Source organism: Ciconia boyciana, chromosome 8 (assembly GCF_034638445.1).
Source record: "Ciconia boyciana chromosome 8, ASM3463844v1, whole genome shotgun sequence".
In the NCBI taxonomy this organism is placed as follows: domain Eukaryota; kingdom Metazoa; phylum Chordata; class Aves; order Ciconiiformes; family Ciconiidae; genus Ciconia; species Ciconia boyciana.
Genome location: NC_132941.1, coordinates 30686030 through 30708013, shown reverse-complemented (window position 1 = coordinate 30708013; position 21984 = coordinate 30686030). Strand labels below are relative to the sequence as shown.

At 36.9% G+C, this 21984-nt stretch overlaps 1 protein-coding gene across 2 annotated transcripts in view; it reads right to left on the bottom strand.

The window, feature by feature from the left end:
- Positions 1-19023, bottom strand: part of CTNNA3 (catenin alpha 3) — a 548079-nt gene extending 529056 nt beyond the window's left edge. The window contains exons 1-3 of one of the 2 annotated variants that reach the window (XM_072870046.1): positions 18917-19023; positions 11480-11672; positions 259-425 (exon numbers count right to left, since the gene is read on the bottom strand). In XM_072870046.1, coding sequence (XP_072726147.1) covers positions 259-425; positions 11480-11672; positions 18917-19018 — 462 coding nt within the window. In that variant the 5' untranslated portion in view covers positions 19019-19023. The remainder of the gene's footprint in view (positions 1-258; positions 426-11479; positions 11673-18916) is intronic. The other variant, XM_072870047.1, reaches the window with a different exon arrangement.
- Positions 19024-21984: the final 2961 nt, after the last annotated feature.

The window sequence follows — 21984 nt, the reverse complement described above, 5'->3', positions numbered from 1 at the left end:
AAGTAAGAAAACAGGAAATAAGAAATATAACTTACAGATAACCACCTGCTTCCCCAGATCAAATATGTTGAGTTAGAAGACTTTTTTTGATACGTTCTACAAATCTCATCTAGAATCTACACTTTTACCAATTGCCAAGGTGTTATGTGCAAGAGATCTGCAATTTCCAAGTACAAAAAGAATTTTCAAGGCAGAAAGAACCATCAGCAGACATTTCTCTGGCTAAAGGGAGTCTGAGTTAAGTCAAATTCTACTCACCACAGTTAAATGTTCCAGTAAGTATGCCACATCGACCATGTCCGCCAGAACTAGAAGCCTTGTGACAGCTGTAAGCAGAGATCGTGCTGCTTGGACAACAGCCTGCCTCTTAGGCAGATAGCAGGGATCACTGGTAAATGCCTCTGCTGATACCTTTAAGGCTTCACCTGCAAAATGGAGACATCAATTCCCTTAGGCTATATTGCAACAACCAGGAAAAAAAAAGTTAAAACTCGATCAGTTATTTGGCAAGTCACAAGTATTGCCAATAAATTTGGCATCTCTTTTATGCCCTAATGCCTTGAAATTAAGGTTAATTATTACAGATCATGCAGAACATTCCACATTTTGAACGATATTCCCTTTCTGCTCTTCTGAATCATTTAATTCTGAAATAATTCCCTTGGCAATCAGACCATTACCCTTAGCTGTACACAACAAGGCCAGGGGCTCTATGTTAAACTTTTCCAGTCACTGCTTTTCATATTACTATGTACTTTGCTGTCCTTGCTATTAAATAATTTCTGGTCACAGAAGGGAATCAAATATTGTTCTTCTCATGATAAATATAAGTTAATGGAATGAAAATCTCATACACTTGAACATCTGACTCTGACATAAAATATGTGAAATCTATGCAATGGAGCTAGTAACTGTGCCAGTAGACAATAATATACTGCTCTCCAACATGAAGTTTTGCAAATGAAATTTAACAATAAGAACAACAATGACAAACACCCAAGTTTACTTTCAGCAGTCTGTCACCTAGACTTACTCTGAGAAAAAAAATGCCATTAAACTCATTTCTAAAAGCATTTCAAAGTCTATTATCACCTGAGGAGCTTTGCTAGTGATGGCACAACATTGAGAGAACTCGCTCTACACAGAACAGCACTGGAAAACTCTTGTCACACAAGCACAAACTGCTAAAATAAACATTTGACCCATTAAACTCTGTATCAGCTTGGAAACCAAAGATGGATCAAAAGTTACAAAAATGAATCGTTTTGGCTGTGCTAAAATTAGGAAACAACATTAGTAAATGTAGCTATTAGAAGACTACATATTCATGAAGTCAGCCCTTTGTTGACAACTGCCTTAAGCATGTCCTGGATTTTGGATGCAACAGTAAAGAAAAATATGGCATTCAAAAAATTTGATATTGCTCCAGAGTTAAATTCTTTATTATGTAATATTCTTTCCACTTATATCTAAATTACCTAAGTCTTGGTATAAGAATGGGGTACATTTCTCCAACCAGTCATTTGTATCATAGAGGTTTTCTACATAGAAAGAAGAGAGTCCAGGAACATGCAATTTTTATTTAATTTTGTTCTACAAATTCTTACCAAAAGTATGGAGAGAATATTACCTTCTGAAATTAAATTCACAGTACCCTTAGCACTGTATAGCTTCACTCAAAGGCAAGTCTGAACAGGCCGCATGCAGGAATGCTATTGGCATGTCTACTTCAGAGTATCTGGTAGTAAAGTCAAAGCTAAAGTCATGCAAAGAGTTTTGCTACCTGAACCAAGTATCTGGTTTTATAAGCTTTGAAGTCCTCAAATCAAAAAATAGGCAACAAGGTTTGTACAAAATACATACAGTCAGTAATTAATGCATATTCATAGAAATACATACAAACATAAGGGATTTCCTGTAATTACACAGATACAGACTTTTATGTGCTCCTTCAATCTGAATTGAGCGAGAACTATTCAACTGCACCAGTTTGCCAGACTGGTTCTATATGCGACTTCATTTCTCAAGATTCAGAGAAAAAACAAGTTTTACTGCTCTTACTACAAACTGCATTTGAGAAAAATATTGAGCAAAGGCTACAGAAGTAAACCTACCAATTACTACAAAGTCCCCATACCAGCACCTGAGATAGTATTGGCTTGATTCTCAGAACACTGAATACTTCCAACATGCTGAAACTCATCAGTTTTCCAGGAACACCCATCTTGAATAATGCTCTCTGGTTTTCTCTTGGATTTGTTAAAGTATTGGTGCAAATCATGTATCTTAAGTACATGCTTAGAAAACTCCATAAATAAATAAAAATCACACTAATTTGAGATCTGGTTCTAGCACCTGCTACATCACAAAACAGTGAAAGTAAAAAAATATCAGTTTCTTGTGCTCAGAACAGCAAATTAGAACTTCTCTCCAGTAGCTGGTGAAATAATGCACCATGGCTGACCACATCACAGCAAATAAAACTACAGGAAATAAAAATCAAATATTAATCAGAACCACCGATTTTTAAGGTTTATTATTTCCCCATCTGCAATGGACAGAAACACCTCTCCAGATGAGTTCTGTTTTCAGTAGTGGAAGAAGTTTCACAGCACTGATTTGAGCCCAGTAATCCTGGATGGGGGGGGAGAAGTAAATGGAGAGAGAAAATCCTACTTACGTGCATACATATCTTTAGATGTATTTTTGAAGGTGACTACTACAAATGTTAATAAATTAATAACAATTTGGGAAGTTTTAGTAGGAATTTAAGATACTAACTCTGGAAATTCATTGTGCTTTAACAAGGACATGGGAAATACAGTGCATACACACTATCATAAAACTAAAATCCTTGCCCTTTCATTTCTCTTACGACTTCAAACAGAAAGAAAACTTCCCAAATTTCTGAGAACAAGTAATGTCAATTAATAACCTGACACACTGTCTCCATTTTATTTCCATAGTATTTAACTACCAACTGTTTTTTCTGCCAATTATTGGGTTTGAATATCTTAAATTTGATGTGTTATCTTTCAGGCTGTAAAAGTACAAGTTAACATCACATGTTTTTTATGTATTTGGAATGTGTACACTGTAGTATTAATTCAGACCATTATAACTGTCAGATTCTTAAAAACATTTGCACACAAACAGGAAGCTGACACACGCAATGTCTTAATAAGACAAGAAAGCATGAAACAATGGAATTTTTTCTGCAATTAAGATGTATGAGTGTAGAGCTGTCCACCTTGGTCCCTCAGGATTCACTTTAACAAATCCTGACTAAAGCATCAGGGAGATGCTGTTTCCCAAGACAATAAAATTAACATCATAACTGTTTGACTGGCCACCTGGTAACTTTTGGACTTTCTGACCAACTTCAATCAAATTTTTACACAGGGGAAGATATTCAAAGTTAGCTAACTACTTTTCCATGAAAATAGGAAATTGGGAAAGAGACCAAGTTAAAGCCCTCATTGATGGCAAGCTGGGGCTGGCAGTAAAAACTCACCTACTACTAAGCTTCAAAGAATCTACAGAAGTGTTGAGATGCAAATTTGAAGGAAGATAGGCACTCCTTGTTCCACCATTTATGGACTGACTCTTTTTTTTTTTTTTTTTTTGACACATACAGAACATCTGAAGCGTTTATAAGGAGAGGAAGAAAACAGCACACAGTATTCTACCACCTGTTATTTATTAGCATTTACTTACAAGGTAAGCAAACAGACCAGATTCACTACTATTTTTGCAGTGTCTCGTGCCATACAAGCAAAGGCAAAGCAGCTATTAACTTATTTTAACTCAACACTTTAAGCCAGAATTGCAAATAGGTTTGTCACCCAAGATAAACGTGGTCCGTCAACCTCACATACTTCCCAAGATAAAAGGATAAGTAGCAAGTCAACTTGGTGACCTTTGGGGAACTTAAACCTTCTTAGGCACAGAATCAGCTGCAGTTCAGGAGAACTTCTGTTGAAAACTAGTTAAGTCTGGAGAAACTGAGAAGAGAATTAATGAAGGGAAGGCAATAAGACAAGAAAATAGAACTGGTTACTTTGAGAGGAAAAGGGGGGGGGGGCGGGGACACAACCAACCAGAGGAAGACTATGTGGAATCCTCAGTCCTGTGGTTCAGCTCTCTGTGATCCAAGGCCTAGTTTGGTGTAGTACAACTGCATGACCTTAGCTGAGAAAATTTTTGGTAAGGTGCAAGAAAGTATGTTAGCTAACATCACACAAGATAAGTAAAAACACAGACAGAAGTGGAGTTGCAGAGATAGTAGTAATTAGCAGACAAAGAATCTAAGAGGAAAAGATACTGACATGAGAAGTTATAAATCTTGGGCAGAAAGACCCAGGAACTTGCAAGATAACAACCCTGCAAAACTGAGCCACAGTTCCAAAGAAGCAAGAGAGGCCAACATTTTCCCACATGACTGACAACTGGCCAACTGCCTGGCCAGCATTACTGGGGTAATAAATACATTAACACTTTGCTCAGTCAGTCATTAGCCTTAGCTATCTATTGTATGTGTTAGCCACTAACCAACTACTTTTTAATTTCTGTATATCCTGCTAGTAGAGTCTCTTTGTGCACAGTAAAAGTTGTCCAAACAAAACTGACCAGGAAAGCAGAGCTATAGATTAGAAAGGAACCAGTTGGTTAGGAAGGAGTGAAAGTACTCAGTTGTGAGAAGCCCAGACAGGAGTGAATAGTGAGCCCATGAGTTAGTAACTGAATGGATCAGGAGAGAAGTGAGATATAGCTTAGCTGAGGATAGGAGACAGTGCTGTTACTGGGAATATATAATAAAAGTTGGGAACAAAAAAGATAATCTTCTGACAGCACAGCAGCTTCTCAGAAACCTCTAATGTAATGTTTCCTCCATCCAGAAGCACAAGGCTGAACTGTATGTTCACAGGCCCCACGTGATTATTTGCCCAGGTCTCTGCTCTTGTGCCTTCCAGAAGAGAATGGCTCTTGGATTTGCATGTCCTTCAAGCACCTCAGACACTTCAAAACCTCAAATAGTCCTAAAATCTAAGAATAGTACCATTTCAACACTGATATCTTCTGGGTACTTGAGCCACAAAGATGATTAAGGGACTAGAGCACCTCTCATGTGATGAAAGGCCGAGAGAGCTGAGACTGTTCAGGCTAGAGAAGAGAAAGCTCAGGGGGATCTTACCAGTATTTATAAACACCTGAAGGGAGGGTGCAAAGAAGATGGAGCCAGACTCTTTTTAGTGGTGCCCAGTGACAGGCCCAGAGGCAATGGGCACAAACTGACACACAGGAGGTTCCATTAAACATCAGAAAACATTTTTCTCACTGTGAGAGTGACTTAGCAGTGCCACAGGCTGACCAGGAAGGTTGTGGAGTCTCCATCCTTGGAGATATTCAAAAGCTGACTGGACATGGTCCTGGGCAGACTGGTGGACCTGCCTGAGCTGTGGGATTGGACCAGATGACCTCCAGAGGTTCCTTCCAACCTCAACCCTCCTGTGATTCTGTGAGTGAGTGTGTGAGCAAAGACAAGCCAGAAGGGTCTGAATATGACCAACCCCTTAGAAATGAGTTGGACATAAGCTGGGATGGCCAGATGAACAAGTATAAAATCATGATCCTACAACAGAGCTATGAGATGCAGCCTGGGCAGATAGGAGTGATGAGTACAAGCAGCAGAAAATGACAGCTCCAACAACAACATGATGTTAGAACTTTCTTAAAATGCAGTAGACAGCATGACAGTTCAATGCAATTTCATCCATTTTATTGTAATTCCCATCAAGTGGGTATTCTTCCATAATGACATTTGTCACAAACAATGAAAGACAGTGCCCTTTTAGTGGCACAAATAGGGAAGCAGAAAGATGGGAGTATTCAGAGTATTTCAATTATTTTAGACATTCAAATGAGCAATTCAAAGAACCAAATTCAGGATATACAATAACTACATAATTATTGGAAGGCAGATACTTCCAAGACTCTATTCAGCACATACAGATAGATGACTCCCAAAGTAAATGGTGTTACTACCATTACCTGATCAGCTACTGACTGCTATTGTCAAATGACCGCTATTTATGCATGTGCTTACAAAAATCTATGCTTGGGCATAGGGAGAGGTAAAAACACAGTCCGGCCACAGGTAATTTTTTAAAAAGTTAAAGGATCCATGCTCTTTATCCAGCACCAAAAATATCAAAAAACTTACATGAAAATTCCTTTAAAAACAAGTCAACTGTAAGCCTGTTGGCAAATTTGCTGTTGGCAAATAGCTGACAAAAGGTACACACTTCTCCTGGGCTGCTAGCTGATGGCAGGCAGTCTGTCTATACAGATACTTGCAGGAATACCACTAACTGTGGTCCATGAGCACCCCTCAGAGACAGTGTTCAAGATCACACTCAGGCACCAGCTAAATGTTCTTTATTGTATTAGGCAAGACCATCAGAATTATGCTTTCTTCTTTTATTTCTCTGAATAGATTTTCTTTCTCCTACTAAATCCTATCTAAGCATCACATTTCTCTCTCTTCTGTTTGTTTTTACATCTGGCTTTCTCTGCTTGTTTATTAACTGCAGCAGTGTAAAATCCACATGGAATGTAGTGAATTTTATGCCATTCTTGAGTCCTCCCATAAGGACATATTGTTGCCAAGAAAGTCCTGTCACCCACTCCTGTGAACTGCACCCTTAGAGGCTGATGGATTTACAGTTCCAGAGAAACACAGTTGTGAAAGGGAGCCCGTTGACTAAGGGTGGGAGGAAGGTACCAGAATCAGTAAAAAGAGGATTTCCAATGTCCTAGTCTCAAACTTGAGAGAAAAAAATCAACAGTTTATACTAATAACAGGAAACTTATAAACTGATTTACACTAGTATTTGCAACCTCAAGTTCCACAGGCATGAACCTAACACATAAGCAGGATCAGTACCAGAGAAGGTTGGGAGTCGATGTCACATCAGAGCACAAAACAACCTACCCTTTCTAAAAACAAGAGATTAAACAATACTAGTCACTAGTATAATCACCTGTTCTGCTCCCATAAATACCATCTCCATCTGCTACAGCAAATAAAGGAATCTGCTTCAGCCAGCCAGCTGGAAGTGACACTATCAGTGTCAGGACAAAGCCGATTGATACCTCCTGCATGTTCGTAATATTCAACACTCTGATAACTCAGATTCTCACAATAGCTTTCTGTAGATGTTACAGGACATTTTTCTCCTGCCACACAGGCTCTTACCCCACTCAGATACCACTGTATTCTGTTGCATTGCAATTATTTCACCACTGCCTACCAGGAAGTTCCACTTCCACATCTCTTACAGTTCTTCCTAACATGTAATCAGAGCCACCACACACTCCCTTTGTGCCTTACACCCGTCTCTTCATTCCTCCTTTCCCACTCAGGGACACCTGATCCAGTGATGGTGATGTCAGAAGATTTTCTACAAGGGATCTGTTCTTGGTTTGATGAAAAGGGTGTTCAGCACAGATTATTTTAAGCCACTTGGATATCTAAATTCTGTCTCCCAGAATGAAAGTCCCTTAGATGCAGAGCATACACATGTACCTCTCAATGTGGAATGAGAAGGCTAAGCTCATTTTTAAGCTGGGGGGGGGACACACACCAAATAAGAACATAGTATAATACAAGAGATCACTATCCCCTTCCTTTAGTACATATCCTTACAGTACACACCCCATTTCTTGCCAGTGAATGGTAGTTTCTTCCATACCATTAAAGTCTTGCCTCCCCTGTTTAATGTCAAAAGACAATAAATGTGGACATTCAAAATATCAAATTATTTTTTCTAATTTCCTTTTAAAGAGTAACTGAAGGCTCAAAATTCCAGCAAGTAACTTGCTTTCAATTCACTGTTATGTGTGATGAAAGGCTTATCTAGGAACACACTTGAGCTTGATAACAGCTAAACACATGAAACACTGACACTGCAATAGATAGAAACAACACAGACAACAACTGTTGTGTTTCTGACCATATATAGTCAGTAAGCAATGGCAATAAATACCAAACATTTTAGCTATGCCTGTACCACTGTTTGAAACTATAAGCAATCACACCTTGACATAAATGCAAAAAATCATTATCCTAAGCAGAATGCTAGACTTTAATGCAAATTCCTAAGGTAACGTTTCCCCACATAAACTACATCACTGTTTTGTCTTTAAATTGATTAAATATCAGAATCAGGACATTAAATATAGTCTGATGTTTAGTGTCAGAAGCGTTTATGGTTCAACAATGCTTCTTATTCCTTTGTACAGGAGTCAGTTATTTTACTGCAAATTCACAGCACATTATGAGTCAGAAGGCAATTTTTTGAAATGCTTTATACATGAAATCTGGCAGTGAGACTTTTTCAAAATACTTATATTTGGGTTTATTACACTATTTTAGAATAAAAATGTGTAAACGAGTGCCCTTTAACTAAGCTTCACCAAACCAGATCAACAGGAAAACATGACAGTTCTTCAGTTACTAGGCTAGTGGATTTCTGTCACAGGCCTGCCTGGTGACTCATTTAGTAGAGTTCCAGAAGAAGGTGAATCAAGATGTGGCTAAAGATAGGCCTTAAAAAGTACTTTCTTGAGAGAAAACTCAAAGAAAAATGCAGAGGACCTCTGTATTAAAATTATCAGTTCCAAGACTATAAATCTTCAGTAAAACTTCGCAGATGTCAAAGGAAGCAGAAACTAGATTTATCCAGGGAATTTGCCTGCCATCTATTATAGCAACACTTTCTTTCCGATGTCACTAACAGAACTCAATTGAATTTGAGAGACCAAAATCTCATCTACTGACAGTGTTTGTCAAGACCAAACTGTAGTCAGCGAAGCTATACACATGTCCCCAATTTCTGAAGACATTAGATGAGTCACTAATGCATCACATGAATTAAATACAACAAATGTTCTATTTATCATATCTCCACTGTTCACTTTTATCCTACTAATTTGCCCCTTTATTCCCCAAAACATTATTATGAACATGATTATCAGCAGCAGCTTGAAAAAAGTCTATCACTCCTCTAAAAGGAACCCCTATTAATGAGCTCCAAAAGTAACAAAGCAGCATTTTCACACTGGCGATTGACATTCAAAAGAAATAAGCATTTAATTCTCATGTCACAGTCTTCAACTTCAACAAGCTCCACATGTGACGCAAGCTAAAATGAGAGAAGAGCTAGGAGAGTATTTGTTCTTTCCAGATGTTGGTTTGCAACTCTGGGACTGATAGTTTGGTTGACATCTGAGTGAAATCATCTAGAGCATTGTTTCAAAATTCCACTATACAGTAAATACAAGCTGTAGCCACATGCAAAAATTCATAATTTAAGAGCATATTAATAAAAATACCTGCCAGTCACCACAGAAAAAAAAAGCCCACAGAAAATTAAATACTATATGTGGTGACATGCATGGCATGCACTGTTTACCAGAATTTATGACCCACATCCTTTCAAAGAGCTTGAAGTAAATAACATGAGACTTTTAACAGCAGCAGAATGTGACTTGAATAACAGGCAATAAAGTTACATATGATGTGGCATACCACAAATTAAAAATAATATGTAGCTTCAAGGGACTAAAAATATCTGCAAAATTAACAAACTGCTATCTGTTTTACAATTGTTCACCATCTTCTTAAAATTAACTCATGCAGTTTGGCAAATCCTTGGAGGAAGATCGGCTGTGAAGACTCAATTTGTCATTGCATAACGACAGGTGATAACATGGAATTAACTTTCTTTTAAAATGTATGAGGTGTATATAATCTACTTTATGTATTATTTATTTTTGTAGTTATCTCTGGTCTAGGCTGAGAATCAATAAATAAATTGAAGATGTGAAATATTTTTATATTATCTGTGTATAAAAATCAATATAGAACTATATATTTTATTCTTGTCTTGTGTTATCGGCCTGGAATAGATGGGCTAACATTTTTTAAGAGTACTCCAAAGTGAATTATTTTTTTAAGAGCCTCAGCTGATCAGTCTGACAGATAACAATGATATTTGCTGGTCATAACACTTTTAATGACAAAGGACCTTAAGGTATCTCAGACACCATGTGCATATATCAAACTCTAAAATGCAGCCATCTCTGAATCCAGAGGAAGCCAACAGCTAGTGATCACTACCCTGAAGAACAGCAGAGACTCAGAAACCATCCCAGCTGCACGTGGAGGAAGACAAAATAAAAACAAACAAACAAACAAAAAATCCTGATTAAGTTGCAATTTTAGTAAGAGCAGGGTGATATAAAGAACTGATGTAAATGGCTAACACGCAGTCCTTCAGGCACAAGTTGTCACATGGCATAAGAACATACACCACACTGCTCAGTAGTGAAAAGGCAACTGAAGCCCACTTTGCCCCTTGATAAAACCAAGCCTGGTTGCTAGCTCATTCAATAACATGGCCTGACAATAACTTTATGGTACAGACCATTGTTTCTTTGCTTGTCTGCTCCTACTTGTTTGGGAAGGCTTTCATCAGCCTCTTAATCTGATTCCAGGCAACCCTTGGGAAACATTTGTTTACAAAATTCACGGAGCACTGATGAAAGGACGTAATTCTCAAATGACCAGGCACTAAAAGCATTACTCTTCTGTCCCCTTTTTCCTCTGAAACCTTCTCCTGAATCAGTTTTCAAGGCTGATTTCTGCAGGAACATATTTTGGATGTCTGTCATCCAGCTTATTACTATTTGAGCCTGGCCTTCATATTCACCCAATAGGCCCTGATTATTTATGGGGAGAGTAAAAATCAACAAAGCAACTAAGAGCCTGAAAGAAAGTGGCTAATACAGCCTTCTCAGCAGATCATAAAACCTAGTCCTATCCCGGGAGTCTGGTTGGAAATGGGGAGATAGGTCATGAGGAAATGGAATATGGCAAAACTCAAATATGAGCTGCTCTATCATGAGGGGATGACTCTTACAGCAGGGTAAAGCATCCATCTTCCTCCTACTAAAGTCTCAAAACATACCTCCAAATGGGACTATTACACCTTCCAAATTAAGTCCTTACTACTGCACAAAAGAGGGAAGATTTCTGGTTTTAAATTTTTAACTAAAAGGCCTTAATCCCAGATTCAGGTAAACAGTTCTTTTCAAGAAGAGCACTAAAGCATGCATTAACTTAAACTTGTGCTTAACAGCCACTAAAATTAACAAGGGGCATGCTGTCTTCATTGGAAAAAAAAAAAACCAATGAAACTTCCACTGACATAAGTGTTTTTCCACAACAGGGCCCAGCTTGCACACTTTACCTCCTTATAAGTGGTATCTGAGCACATACAATTAGACAATCCAAAGTTCAGACATTTGCACATCAAAATATACTTCTCATGGATAGCCTAGCTTCATTTTGATACCAGTGTTACATGGTTAAACTAATTCCTTTTGGTGCCTAAATTATTTGTCACGTACTTACTCTCTTTCCGGACATCAGCAAGTGCTGCATGAAGTTCTTCTTTAAACACAATTGCTTCCTTGGCAATTTTTTCCCCCTTGTCCAACAGATTCCAAGTGGCATCTTCCACAGAAGCTAGTAAGACACGAGCTCGTTTGGAACGACCCTTTTTCTTACTAGAAGGATTCTGTGGACAGTTCACTAGTGTTGTAACCTACATTTAAAAGAAAAAAAAAGACAATAGTGGTGTAAGTTCTATAATAAGCAAATTTATATTGTTCTCAATTAAAAAATAAAAACCATAAAATTATTATAGTTGAGAATAAGCAATGAGATTCCCCCTGCTTTAGACAGAGACAGGCAACCTCAGCATACATACTGAGAATGGGCAAAACTATTGAATCAAATTTGACAGATAATTTTACTTAATATGCCTCATCTTTGTATTCTTCTTTCTCTATGATCAAAGCAAAGTCAACAGAAATCTCACTGTTACATTAACCCTGATGCAAACTCCTGACACTGCTTGTTTTAAAATTTCCTCATAATAAAAAAAAAAATTACTAATCCTATCCAAGGAGGCTTCAGCCAAGGCAGGAATTCTAATCACTGCTGAATCTTCCCATACTTCCATCTTAAATCTCCCAAGTTATCTCGTAGGTTTACTGCAGCTTTGTCCAAATTATGTTGTTTAACAACGCACTTCAACAAAAGAACTTATTTTTATATAGCATCCCACTCCACATTCCTCATCATCTGAGCACAGCCTCCACACTCCAACAGAATGTTTCTAACAGACTATTCTCTAAGGCATTGCTTGAGCTGTCACACTAAGGAAAGACTTATAAAAGATTTTAAAAGAAAAGTGTTATATAGATATTTTAGAACACACTTTATTTTCATTAATTTTACTGATGTTTTTTAATCCTCCTTCTATTCTGTTCTCTGTGCCAGAACATAGACAACATAATATTAAGTACAGATCTAGTCTTGGTGCTCAATGAACACATTTTATATGTATAAAATTGCTTCATTTTATTAAATGGCATTCCAATCATCAACAATATTGTAAAAGCAAAGCAAAGCTGTGTATGAATGTCTCAGTCCAGCAGGCAAACTTAGCTAATGGCTGCAGTACAAGCTTGTGGTTTGAGCTGGTCTATGGAAAAGGGCTCCATTCACAGGTATATAATGAGAAGTGTGCTAGCTGTGCCCTAGCTCACCTTTAAATCTTGTTCACGAATTCACACACTTTTGTGCTTTTCATAAATCAGTACTTCTAAAAGTAACTGACAAACATCATCTGGGAAGCATTTCTATAAACATATCTTTGAAAGAAAAAAAGCACTGACCCCTACACCATTCATGTGGAATTTGGGGTGAAAAAGGAAGACCAGCCACTTGACATCAACTGCTTTGGCATGTCACAAGGGAGACAGCAACATAAATCTCTGGCTCAGATTGTTAAAGAGGGCTTGGGTATTTTTCTGACTGTGGCTCAAAGAAAGTAAATGAAATTATTCATTGCACATAAATCAGCCAGCTGGTAGAGAATGCACTGGGAATAAGAATCTTATTTTTACAAACCCTATAACATTATTTCTAGAGCATTTAATGCAGTTTCAATGATCATATTTTTAAGAGTTAAAGATATTATAGTCTGATACTTCCAACAAGAAAGGCATAAAACATTGTAAAAAATTTGAAGCTGCCCCAAAAACCTGTCAAGTAAAAGACATTTTTAAAATGTCTTAACTATTTAATCACCATTCCCAGAAAGTAATATATTCTATTTCTCAGATTTTTACTGTAGTCTCCTTTTTAGGTAAAATACTGTTCTATGTACTGTTCATTCAAATGTTTTGGAGGAGGAGGAAAGGACACAAAACAAATGGAAAAATACGAAAAAAATAATCATTACTGCAAGTGAAAACTCTTGACTGTAAGACCCTTCATCTTCAGCATCGCTGTCAGGAAATATCAGAGGCAGCTTCTGATCTCAAATACAAGTTAAAATTTGATAGGTAGTTCTTGGCTCATGGAGATTAAGGAATACAGAAAAACTATTCTGAATTCTCTAACATAGTATCCCAATGTTGAATGCAAAAAGTTCATGCAGATCCTACACAGAAATAATTGAACTACACAGTAGCTAATATAGTGTGCCCTTTTGATACATTGTGAACACAGCTTATACTGTAGTGGCAGAATACACAGTCAAAATGATATCATTATAAGAAAAAAGACAGACATATCCCCATTAATCCTGCTCATACCTGGTTGCCTTTCCCAGTTATTAACACCACCTTATTGCCATATACAGCATATCTCCCAGCATTCAATGGAAATCATTGTCAAGAGGTTATTTTGTATCTCTGGGAGGAGCAATAGCATTGTGCTAGAGGCACAAGGTTTTTTTAAGTGAGATTTTCAAGCCCATATGCCACCACAGCTGCAAAGCTGAATCATGTTGTTGTTGCCTGTTACTGCCATTATTTATTAGGCTGAAAGGGTGGGATTTTTTGTCATGGTTATCCCAAATACTGAATTCTAAAGGAACTGTATAGCAGTTCTTCCAATGCTATATTCAGTTCCTGCCAGCCTTTACAGACAATCTTTTAATATTGCAGTAGTTAAGGAAACAATGTCTTTGTACCTTGAGTATCAAAATATTTGGTTCATCTTTGATATTAATATAAAAGTATTTTAAAGCATCAATCACAAAACATGCTTTTTTGTTTAAAATTTAGGTCAGTGTAACTGCAATCCCTAGGCATTTGAAAAAGCAAGACATGAACTCAGTGATCTAATGACAACAGCAGAACTCCCTGCTCACTGTTTCAAATCCGAGTCAGATGTTTGAGGATTAACAAAGTATTGCCCAAACAAACAAATACTGGTTAATCACCTTCAGTGTGCAAAACCACCAGTGTATGTTTTCTGTGTAAGCAAAGTTTTGTCAGTGTGGATGACAGGTGAGAATAACTGCCTTTCAACTTGCCTATTTTTCGTCAGTGATGCAAGGGACTCTAAAATACATGGATGTTTCTACATATTCTGTAAAACTTACCTACGTCTTGCAGCCATAAACTTTCCTTAGCTCCTATGTATGTATAAAATATAAAGAGATGGAAGATGAGGTTTGGCAAGGAAAAGCTCTTACCAATATTTGCTTATGTATACATACACACACATAACATATATTAAGGGTGTGTGTGTGTATACACAAATATAGAGAGCTTTAGATACAATATCCAAAATGTAGCAAATTTACAGCTTATAAAACTTGCAATGATTGCAGAGCAAAGGCAGTTATGAAGTGTTTCCTGCATTAATTAATGAAGCTAGATGAATCTCATCAAGTCATATCTTTCAAAACTTTTACTTGTACATAAATTCAAAAGGAAAAAAGTCTTATAATAGTTTACTACAGAAGCAAATTTATACCTAGCCATAGCTGTAATCATTACATAGTATAGCAAAGAGATTAAACAGACTTCAGTCTCTGAGGATGAGATAAAACAAGAGGATATTTTCCATTATATTAATTGTTATATTTTGCACAAGCATGACAAATATTAGACATCAGCTATGCGACTGAAAATGCTTTATGACCTACTGATTGCTTCACACTAATTGCTCCACGACAGAGTGCATCTCTAATAAAAACCCAGAATTAAAGAAAGATTGTTTGTCTGAGCATGTACCCAATTTACATCAAGGCAGCTGTCAGCTGAATGATGTCAATTTTGACAACTATCATTTTTAACATGCCAGATGCATTGATAGAGAACTTCACCTAAAAGCCTTCCTTTCAAAACTAATGTCCTCAAAGCACCTGGAATAAAATCAAATAAAGGCCACAGACAGAGACCTCCTTCTGGTGAGGGGACAATTGGATAGGATTAAAGAAACTTTTCTGCAATACATAGAAAACAGAATGCAGCTAGTAGTACATCCCCATGGGAGTAGAGTTTATAAGGTTGGACACAGAGTCACACTAATGCAGTTATGCCACTTCCAACATAGGAGTTTCTATCTCTGCAGAGCCCTGCACAGCAGTATTTGAATTTACCACCCTGAGTCAGGCCACTGTTCGGGATGCAAAGAGGGAAATGCAGTGAGACTGCTGCCCCTGCAATCCCCCAAACATTGTAATTTAGGGTCATTGCTTTATTCCAAGGATGGAGAACTTGCCAAGTCGGAGAGGGTTTTATAGAAAACAATGTGTCATACTGTTTTCACAGTTTCAAAGTGATCACTGCTGCCAGTTGCAGATTGCAGGGAAGAGCAAGAATCTAGCAGTCATTTGCAAAGTTACTTCTACACAGGCTGATTTTGCCTTCATTTTGTCCCATATTTATGCTGTTAACCTAATGATTGCTCTAACAGCATAACTGGCTAGGACAGACTTCAGAGAAGCTCAAAAACTTCCACTGCCTCTTTCCTACCAGAGCATTACAAGACTATTAAATAAATAAATTAGAACATAAATCTCAAAATAAACTATGTTCAAGGCAGCAGCTGCTAAGTGAATTGGGCCAGAGCATAATACGATTCAATTTTTTCTGTGACGGGTCTGATTGTCTTTCTAATCGTAGATCAGTTTTCATTTATTGCCTTTCCAGCATCTCAATCATCCTTCATTGACTATTAGTTTTAATCCCTGCTTTTGCATTTCAACATTTTTTCTGCCTCCTTCCCACTCAGAATGCAAGTTTCCCTTCCACAGTTCTGTTATGAAACAAACAAAGCATTAAGGTTGAGAGGGGGAAAAGACAGCCAAAATTGTATTCTCTTTGAACCAAAGCGTTTACATTTTTAACAGACATCGAGCTTTTTAAAGATGCTTGAGAAGAGCTTTAAAAAAAAATAATAATTAGATAGTTTCTTTGTTTTGTTCTGGACCTGTATTTCTTTGTTTTGTCAGGTTTCTTTGATACTGCAAAACTCGGGCCAAAATTTACATTTCTTCATCTCTTCTAAAAATACCCACAGTGTTGCAGCTGCCTGAGCACAGTCTGACCTGCAGGTATACAAGAGAAGGTATTAAAATGCAGTCTATCAAGACATCTGTTCCTACTACTCTGAAACTAATTTTATAATCCATCCACATATGATGCTTCAGCTTGACGACTTCTCACAAACCACTGAACTGTTAACTGAGGTTTTATACACCGTCAATCACACCCAGGCAAAAATAAATAAATAAAGGCAGACAAAATGAGTGATAGGCAGCTCAGTTAATAACAGCTGGAAATGAAGTAATGATAAAAAGAAAAGGTTACTTTCTGAAGAAAAGAATCTTCCAGAAGGGACAAATGAGTAAGGGAGGAAAATATAAAGTCAAAAATAAGAGAAGAAATTTCAAAGATGATAATGAAAAATAAATAAAAGAAACTGGATGAGTTAGGGAGAGGCAAAAGTTTCAAATGGGGAAAATACAATTTTATTTGTTAAAGAGAAACTTATTTCAATGAATGAACTGATTTTTAAAAGCAACTTTTCCTAGAACTGTTATAAAACATGATCAGCACCTCTTTGCTTTTCCTAACTTTTAGAGCACATACAGCACTTCCGGAATAAATAAAGGACTTTTCCACCATGAAAGTCCAAATAAACATAATAACCATCACACCAAACATACTCATCATTTTACTGTCCTCATTTTTCCTCTCTGTATTCTTCTTCCTTCCAATCATTATGTGCTGCCTCTTTAATTATAATCTGACTGTTCCCCTATATCTGGTCACCACCCTTTGGCAAGCCCAGGAAAACAGCATGCAAAGGACTGGTTCCCAGGACAAAGAAGGAAAGATGTCATCAGAGCAGTGTGTGTGAAAAGAAGTGCATTCCTGGAATAACAAAATTTACCATGTATCTAAGCGGCTGAGTGCAGTCAAATGAAGCCCATGAGTTGTACATGAAAAAATATTTTTTCCTTTACTATCTGTCCAAGTACAATAATAATTGTTTCAGTCTTATTTAAAACTATTTTATTTATCTCTTTTTTAAAAATATAAAATTTGCAAATAGAAAAAATGGAAAAAATATAAAACTTGGTAGATATGTCCTTACCTCTTTTTAATAAGCTGTACACCCCCAATTCTTACATGTATATAAACAGAGTAACAGCCAGAGTACAGTATTCGGTCTGGCTTTGCTCTGTTTACCAAAGGTCATCGTCCCAGTATCAGTTTTGTTTGTTGATTGTTAACACAACCTATTTAACAAAAAGTTATTGTCTTGTAAGAGGCATTACTCAAAGAGCTTGGAAAGATCTTAATCATGCAACTGCTGAAACTACTTCATAGCCATTATACCTGACCATCTTCACAACCTGAAAAACAACAAAGTATCCTTTGTCCATTAGCAAGTGAAAGAAAATTCTTAATTAAGTCACACCTTTCTGTACCTACACAAACTGCAGCCAGAGCAGTGACTGCCACATAAACATAACCTCAGGCACCAGGAAAAGAATACTAAATAAGCAGTGTACAGCTGTGACAAGTAGTTTGATCTACATCATCTTGGCAATGCTGAAGGACAGTGGCATCTCTGTGCTATGTGTAATTGACTAATTAAATGCAGGTACTCCAACATCTTTGTTCTAAGTACAATGAAGAGAAAATTCAAAATAGCTTGAGTTTCAAAATAGAAGATGTCCTTTGTGTTCTTTACCCTGTAACATATTGCTACAGAGGTCTTTTAACACTTTCTTAGTTATACACATTATTTGCAAATGAGGCCAGATCTTTAAGTAGGTCCTTTCCATTGTATTAAAAAAGACATTTCTAATCCATGCCAAATATAGACATAATGAGAGAATCTTTAACACACTAAGCACTGTATATTTAACCAGTGAATACTTGAAATAGAACTGGAATATGCAGTAAAATTGCTGCTTCTAAAAAGAAAGTTTTATCAACAAACCTGAAAGCGTTTTTTAAAATCCCTGAGTCCAAGTTTTCTTTAGTTGGAAGGAAAAGTACTAAAATAGGTTTATCCAATATGCAACAATTGCACTGTTCTTAGGGTGTCTCTTCTAAAATGCAACAGAATGCAATTCTTTTCAAAATTCAGATAAAGAAACTCACCTACAGATTTCAAGGCTCTTCTTTTCCACTCTGTCCACTACTTACAATATGAAACTTTTCATGTGTTGGAAATTCGTTTGCAATTAAACATCCACTAAATAATACTGTACAAGAGACTAGCTAGAACATGCAACACTTGCTATGATATACTGTGTGGCATTTGCAAAAATGGAAGTGATTAGATGAATAACCAAATCTGGAAGAAGACAGATCCCCCTGGACAGTTTCTGAGCCAGAGTAAACTACAAGTACAGAAGAGCTGTGGGTATGCCTTTCATAATAGTGTCCTTAGCCAAAGTTCTTCAGCCTTATTCCCTTCCCTCTATGGTTATCCAATTTATTTTCTGTAATACTAAAATACCTGAATTATCAATGGTTCCAATAATTTCTCCACTGTAAATGTCTGGATGTGCAGATCCCAAGGATCAACTTTCAGTTTAATGCTTGGCACTGTTGTTGACATTTCACCTAGGTACAAAACAAAAAAAAAATCAATAAGCAATTATTAGCCATGACTGCAAGTCTCATTGCCCTCTATCAGAGCCCAGAGACTGCCTATGGGAGTACAGACTTGGTTCCGTAACAGGCTTAGGATTTCAAGAGATAAAATGAATTTTTCTGATTCTTCATTTCTAAATTGTGAAAAAAATATGCAGCTACTTGCATAAACTGTAAAATAATAGATTTAAAGTACATATAATTCCTTGTCTTCTCTTCCAGATTTCTAAATTGACCATATATTAAAATATACACAATGATTATTGCACTGGAAGACCTTTGAATATAAGCTCTCTAGTAGTCAATAAAAGGGAGCTTTAAAGCAAAAATATGTATTACATTATTGAATTTATCACAAAACAAAAACATTAATGCTATGTGCACAATACCTGTATCTTATTTCATGTGCCAAATTACAGTGGTCATAATAAACACTTTAAGAACAAAAATATATACAGCAGCCCTTACAAGTCCTGGCAATTAATTGCAGGAGAAAGTGAAATATTTAGTTATTTTAGACCCTGTAATAACAAATATATTCTAAGTGTCAAGACAGATTAAGTCAAGACAGCCTATTACTGAAGTCAATAAGATGGAAGTAAAGCTAAGTAAGGTCTTTAAAGTGAATAAATCATTCATTAGGACCTTGATCCAAAGTCCACTGATGTTAATTTAAGGGTTTTCACTGAGTTCACTGGGCAGTGGTTCAGGCCTTTAGCCACAGTGAAATGTGTGTGTGCCAACAAAGAATTATAACTGTGCTTTAGTAGGAATGCAACTGATTACTGTCCCAAAATAAAAGACATTTTAAATTTTCCAGGAACTTAACTTCCCATAAAACATAGCTCAGCAAAGCCTTTTCAGCCAATAAAGACTTCAAACACACAAATAATGGATATCTATCCTTTTTAAACAGGACTTATTACAACCATTGCTGCTGTATAATAAAGTAATAAGGTACTGCAATTGTGCAGGCTAAAGAGATATATTGTCACCTTCCAGTGAACCTAGCATTGATTTAATACAACACAGTAGGTTTAGGGTTTCTATAGCAAGTTGTGTAGAAATGGATCCGAATTGTTTATCACAGAATAGTTATCCACATTTCACTTGCAAGCAAAGATAATATGAATTATAATTAAATAATTAATGTTAAAGGTAATTTAGGGTTTTGCCATTCTTAGTAAAGGTTATACAAGTGCCAAGTCCATTCTTTAATTACAAGCTATACTAGTCACAGCCCTAAGTTCCCACAGACTCAGCTGCATACAGTCAGGCGATAGCATATGTAAAGAACTGATTTTTCAGTTTTAATTCCAAGCCAAAAGATAAAGAGAACAAAAACTTGAGATCAGACTGACCAGAATTACACTTTTCCTTCCATGTAAATTAATAATAGAAAGATAACTCTAGAAATGTCAATGCAAATTATTTGGCCATATTTTACACATTTAACTTTTAGATACTTGTAACAAACCCCAAGGAAATAAAATTTGAGACTCCCAAAATTGCCAGTGCCAGCGGTTCTCTTTCTGTCCAATGAAGCAGTAGGTAGGATACTCTCACAGTTTTGAAATACTCCAGTTTAACTTATCCCTCTGTTTGAAGGGAACTGAGCCCTGTCATCACTCACTGCTTCAGAAACAAGTGGTGGCTCCTAGTCAGGAAAAGGACTGCAGCCCTTCTGCTAGCTCAAACTGTTATGTATCCTCCCTCACGTGATGAAGTTGTAGCTATGCAAGTGTACAGAACACACCTCTTACTCACAAAGCCTCACTGCAGCTGTCACAAAGTGCTTTGAGGTGGATGACTCAGTATCTTCTGCTGGTTCTGTTCTACTCAATGTAAAATACTTATTTACCCACTGAGCTCAGAACAAAACAAGCTGAAAACACAGCATAGCTGTAGAGGCTGGTGGTTAGGGCATGCTCCCAGAAGGCAACATATTTTGTTTCTAAACTTTGCTTAACTAATGTTTTCAGAATTTCAGACCAAGGACAACCACAAGAGACAGAAGACATCAAAAGTCAATGAACTCAAAATATCTGGAAGCATATTCAACATAATAAATGTCCTACTGAATCAGGTCAACAGTCCATCTAGCCCCATATGTTTGTTATGGTCAGACTATCAATTCTTGATAATACACTGTATATGCAACAAAGCTAGAAATAAGGCAAGTTCTTTCCATCTGCTGTTTAGTGGAGGAATCACTAAGAGACAGATTCACAACCACCCAGAGGGCTTCATACTACTACAACTTAGGTCACCATGAAAGTGCAACACCTCCTGGTTTCTTTATATTGTGTACATATCCTTGGTGAGCTGAGCTCTGCAACAAGAGCTTATTCTTACAAGCTCAGGCCAAAGACATGCGCACTCTGTACTCACACAAGCAGGGGTTTTTTTACTTTTTATTTTCTCTATAGTGATTCTTACTGTTAATAACCATTGATTCTTTCTGTATGGAAACTAAAAACAAAAATGAAACCAATTTCTCAACCATATAATTCTTTGGAAATACACTAAATATATAATGTTGTAAGTAAAGTCTGCAAACCTCAAGAGTGAGAGAGCTAGTACAAAATGCAATCTCAAAGGGCCAACACCTATTAACTGCATCATTTTATTGAACAATGAATATTCAGAAAGGTTCTGTGTCTGCAAAGTACGTTAAAATTCAAGCTTTCTTATAGCTCAACTATATAGTTTTTTCCAGCAACATTTGCTATACTACCAAGGGAGCTATCATGGAAGCCAGGTTCCCACCGATATTCAGACCTCCACACAATCTCTTGAATTAAAGATAGCAAATATTAACGGGAGATCCTTTTTAATCTGTTACAGTAAGCTTTCCTACAGTACTAATAGCTTGCTCTGAAAGCCACAAATGTCTGTCATTCACATCCCTGCTCTTCTCAGTTAGCTTCA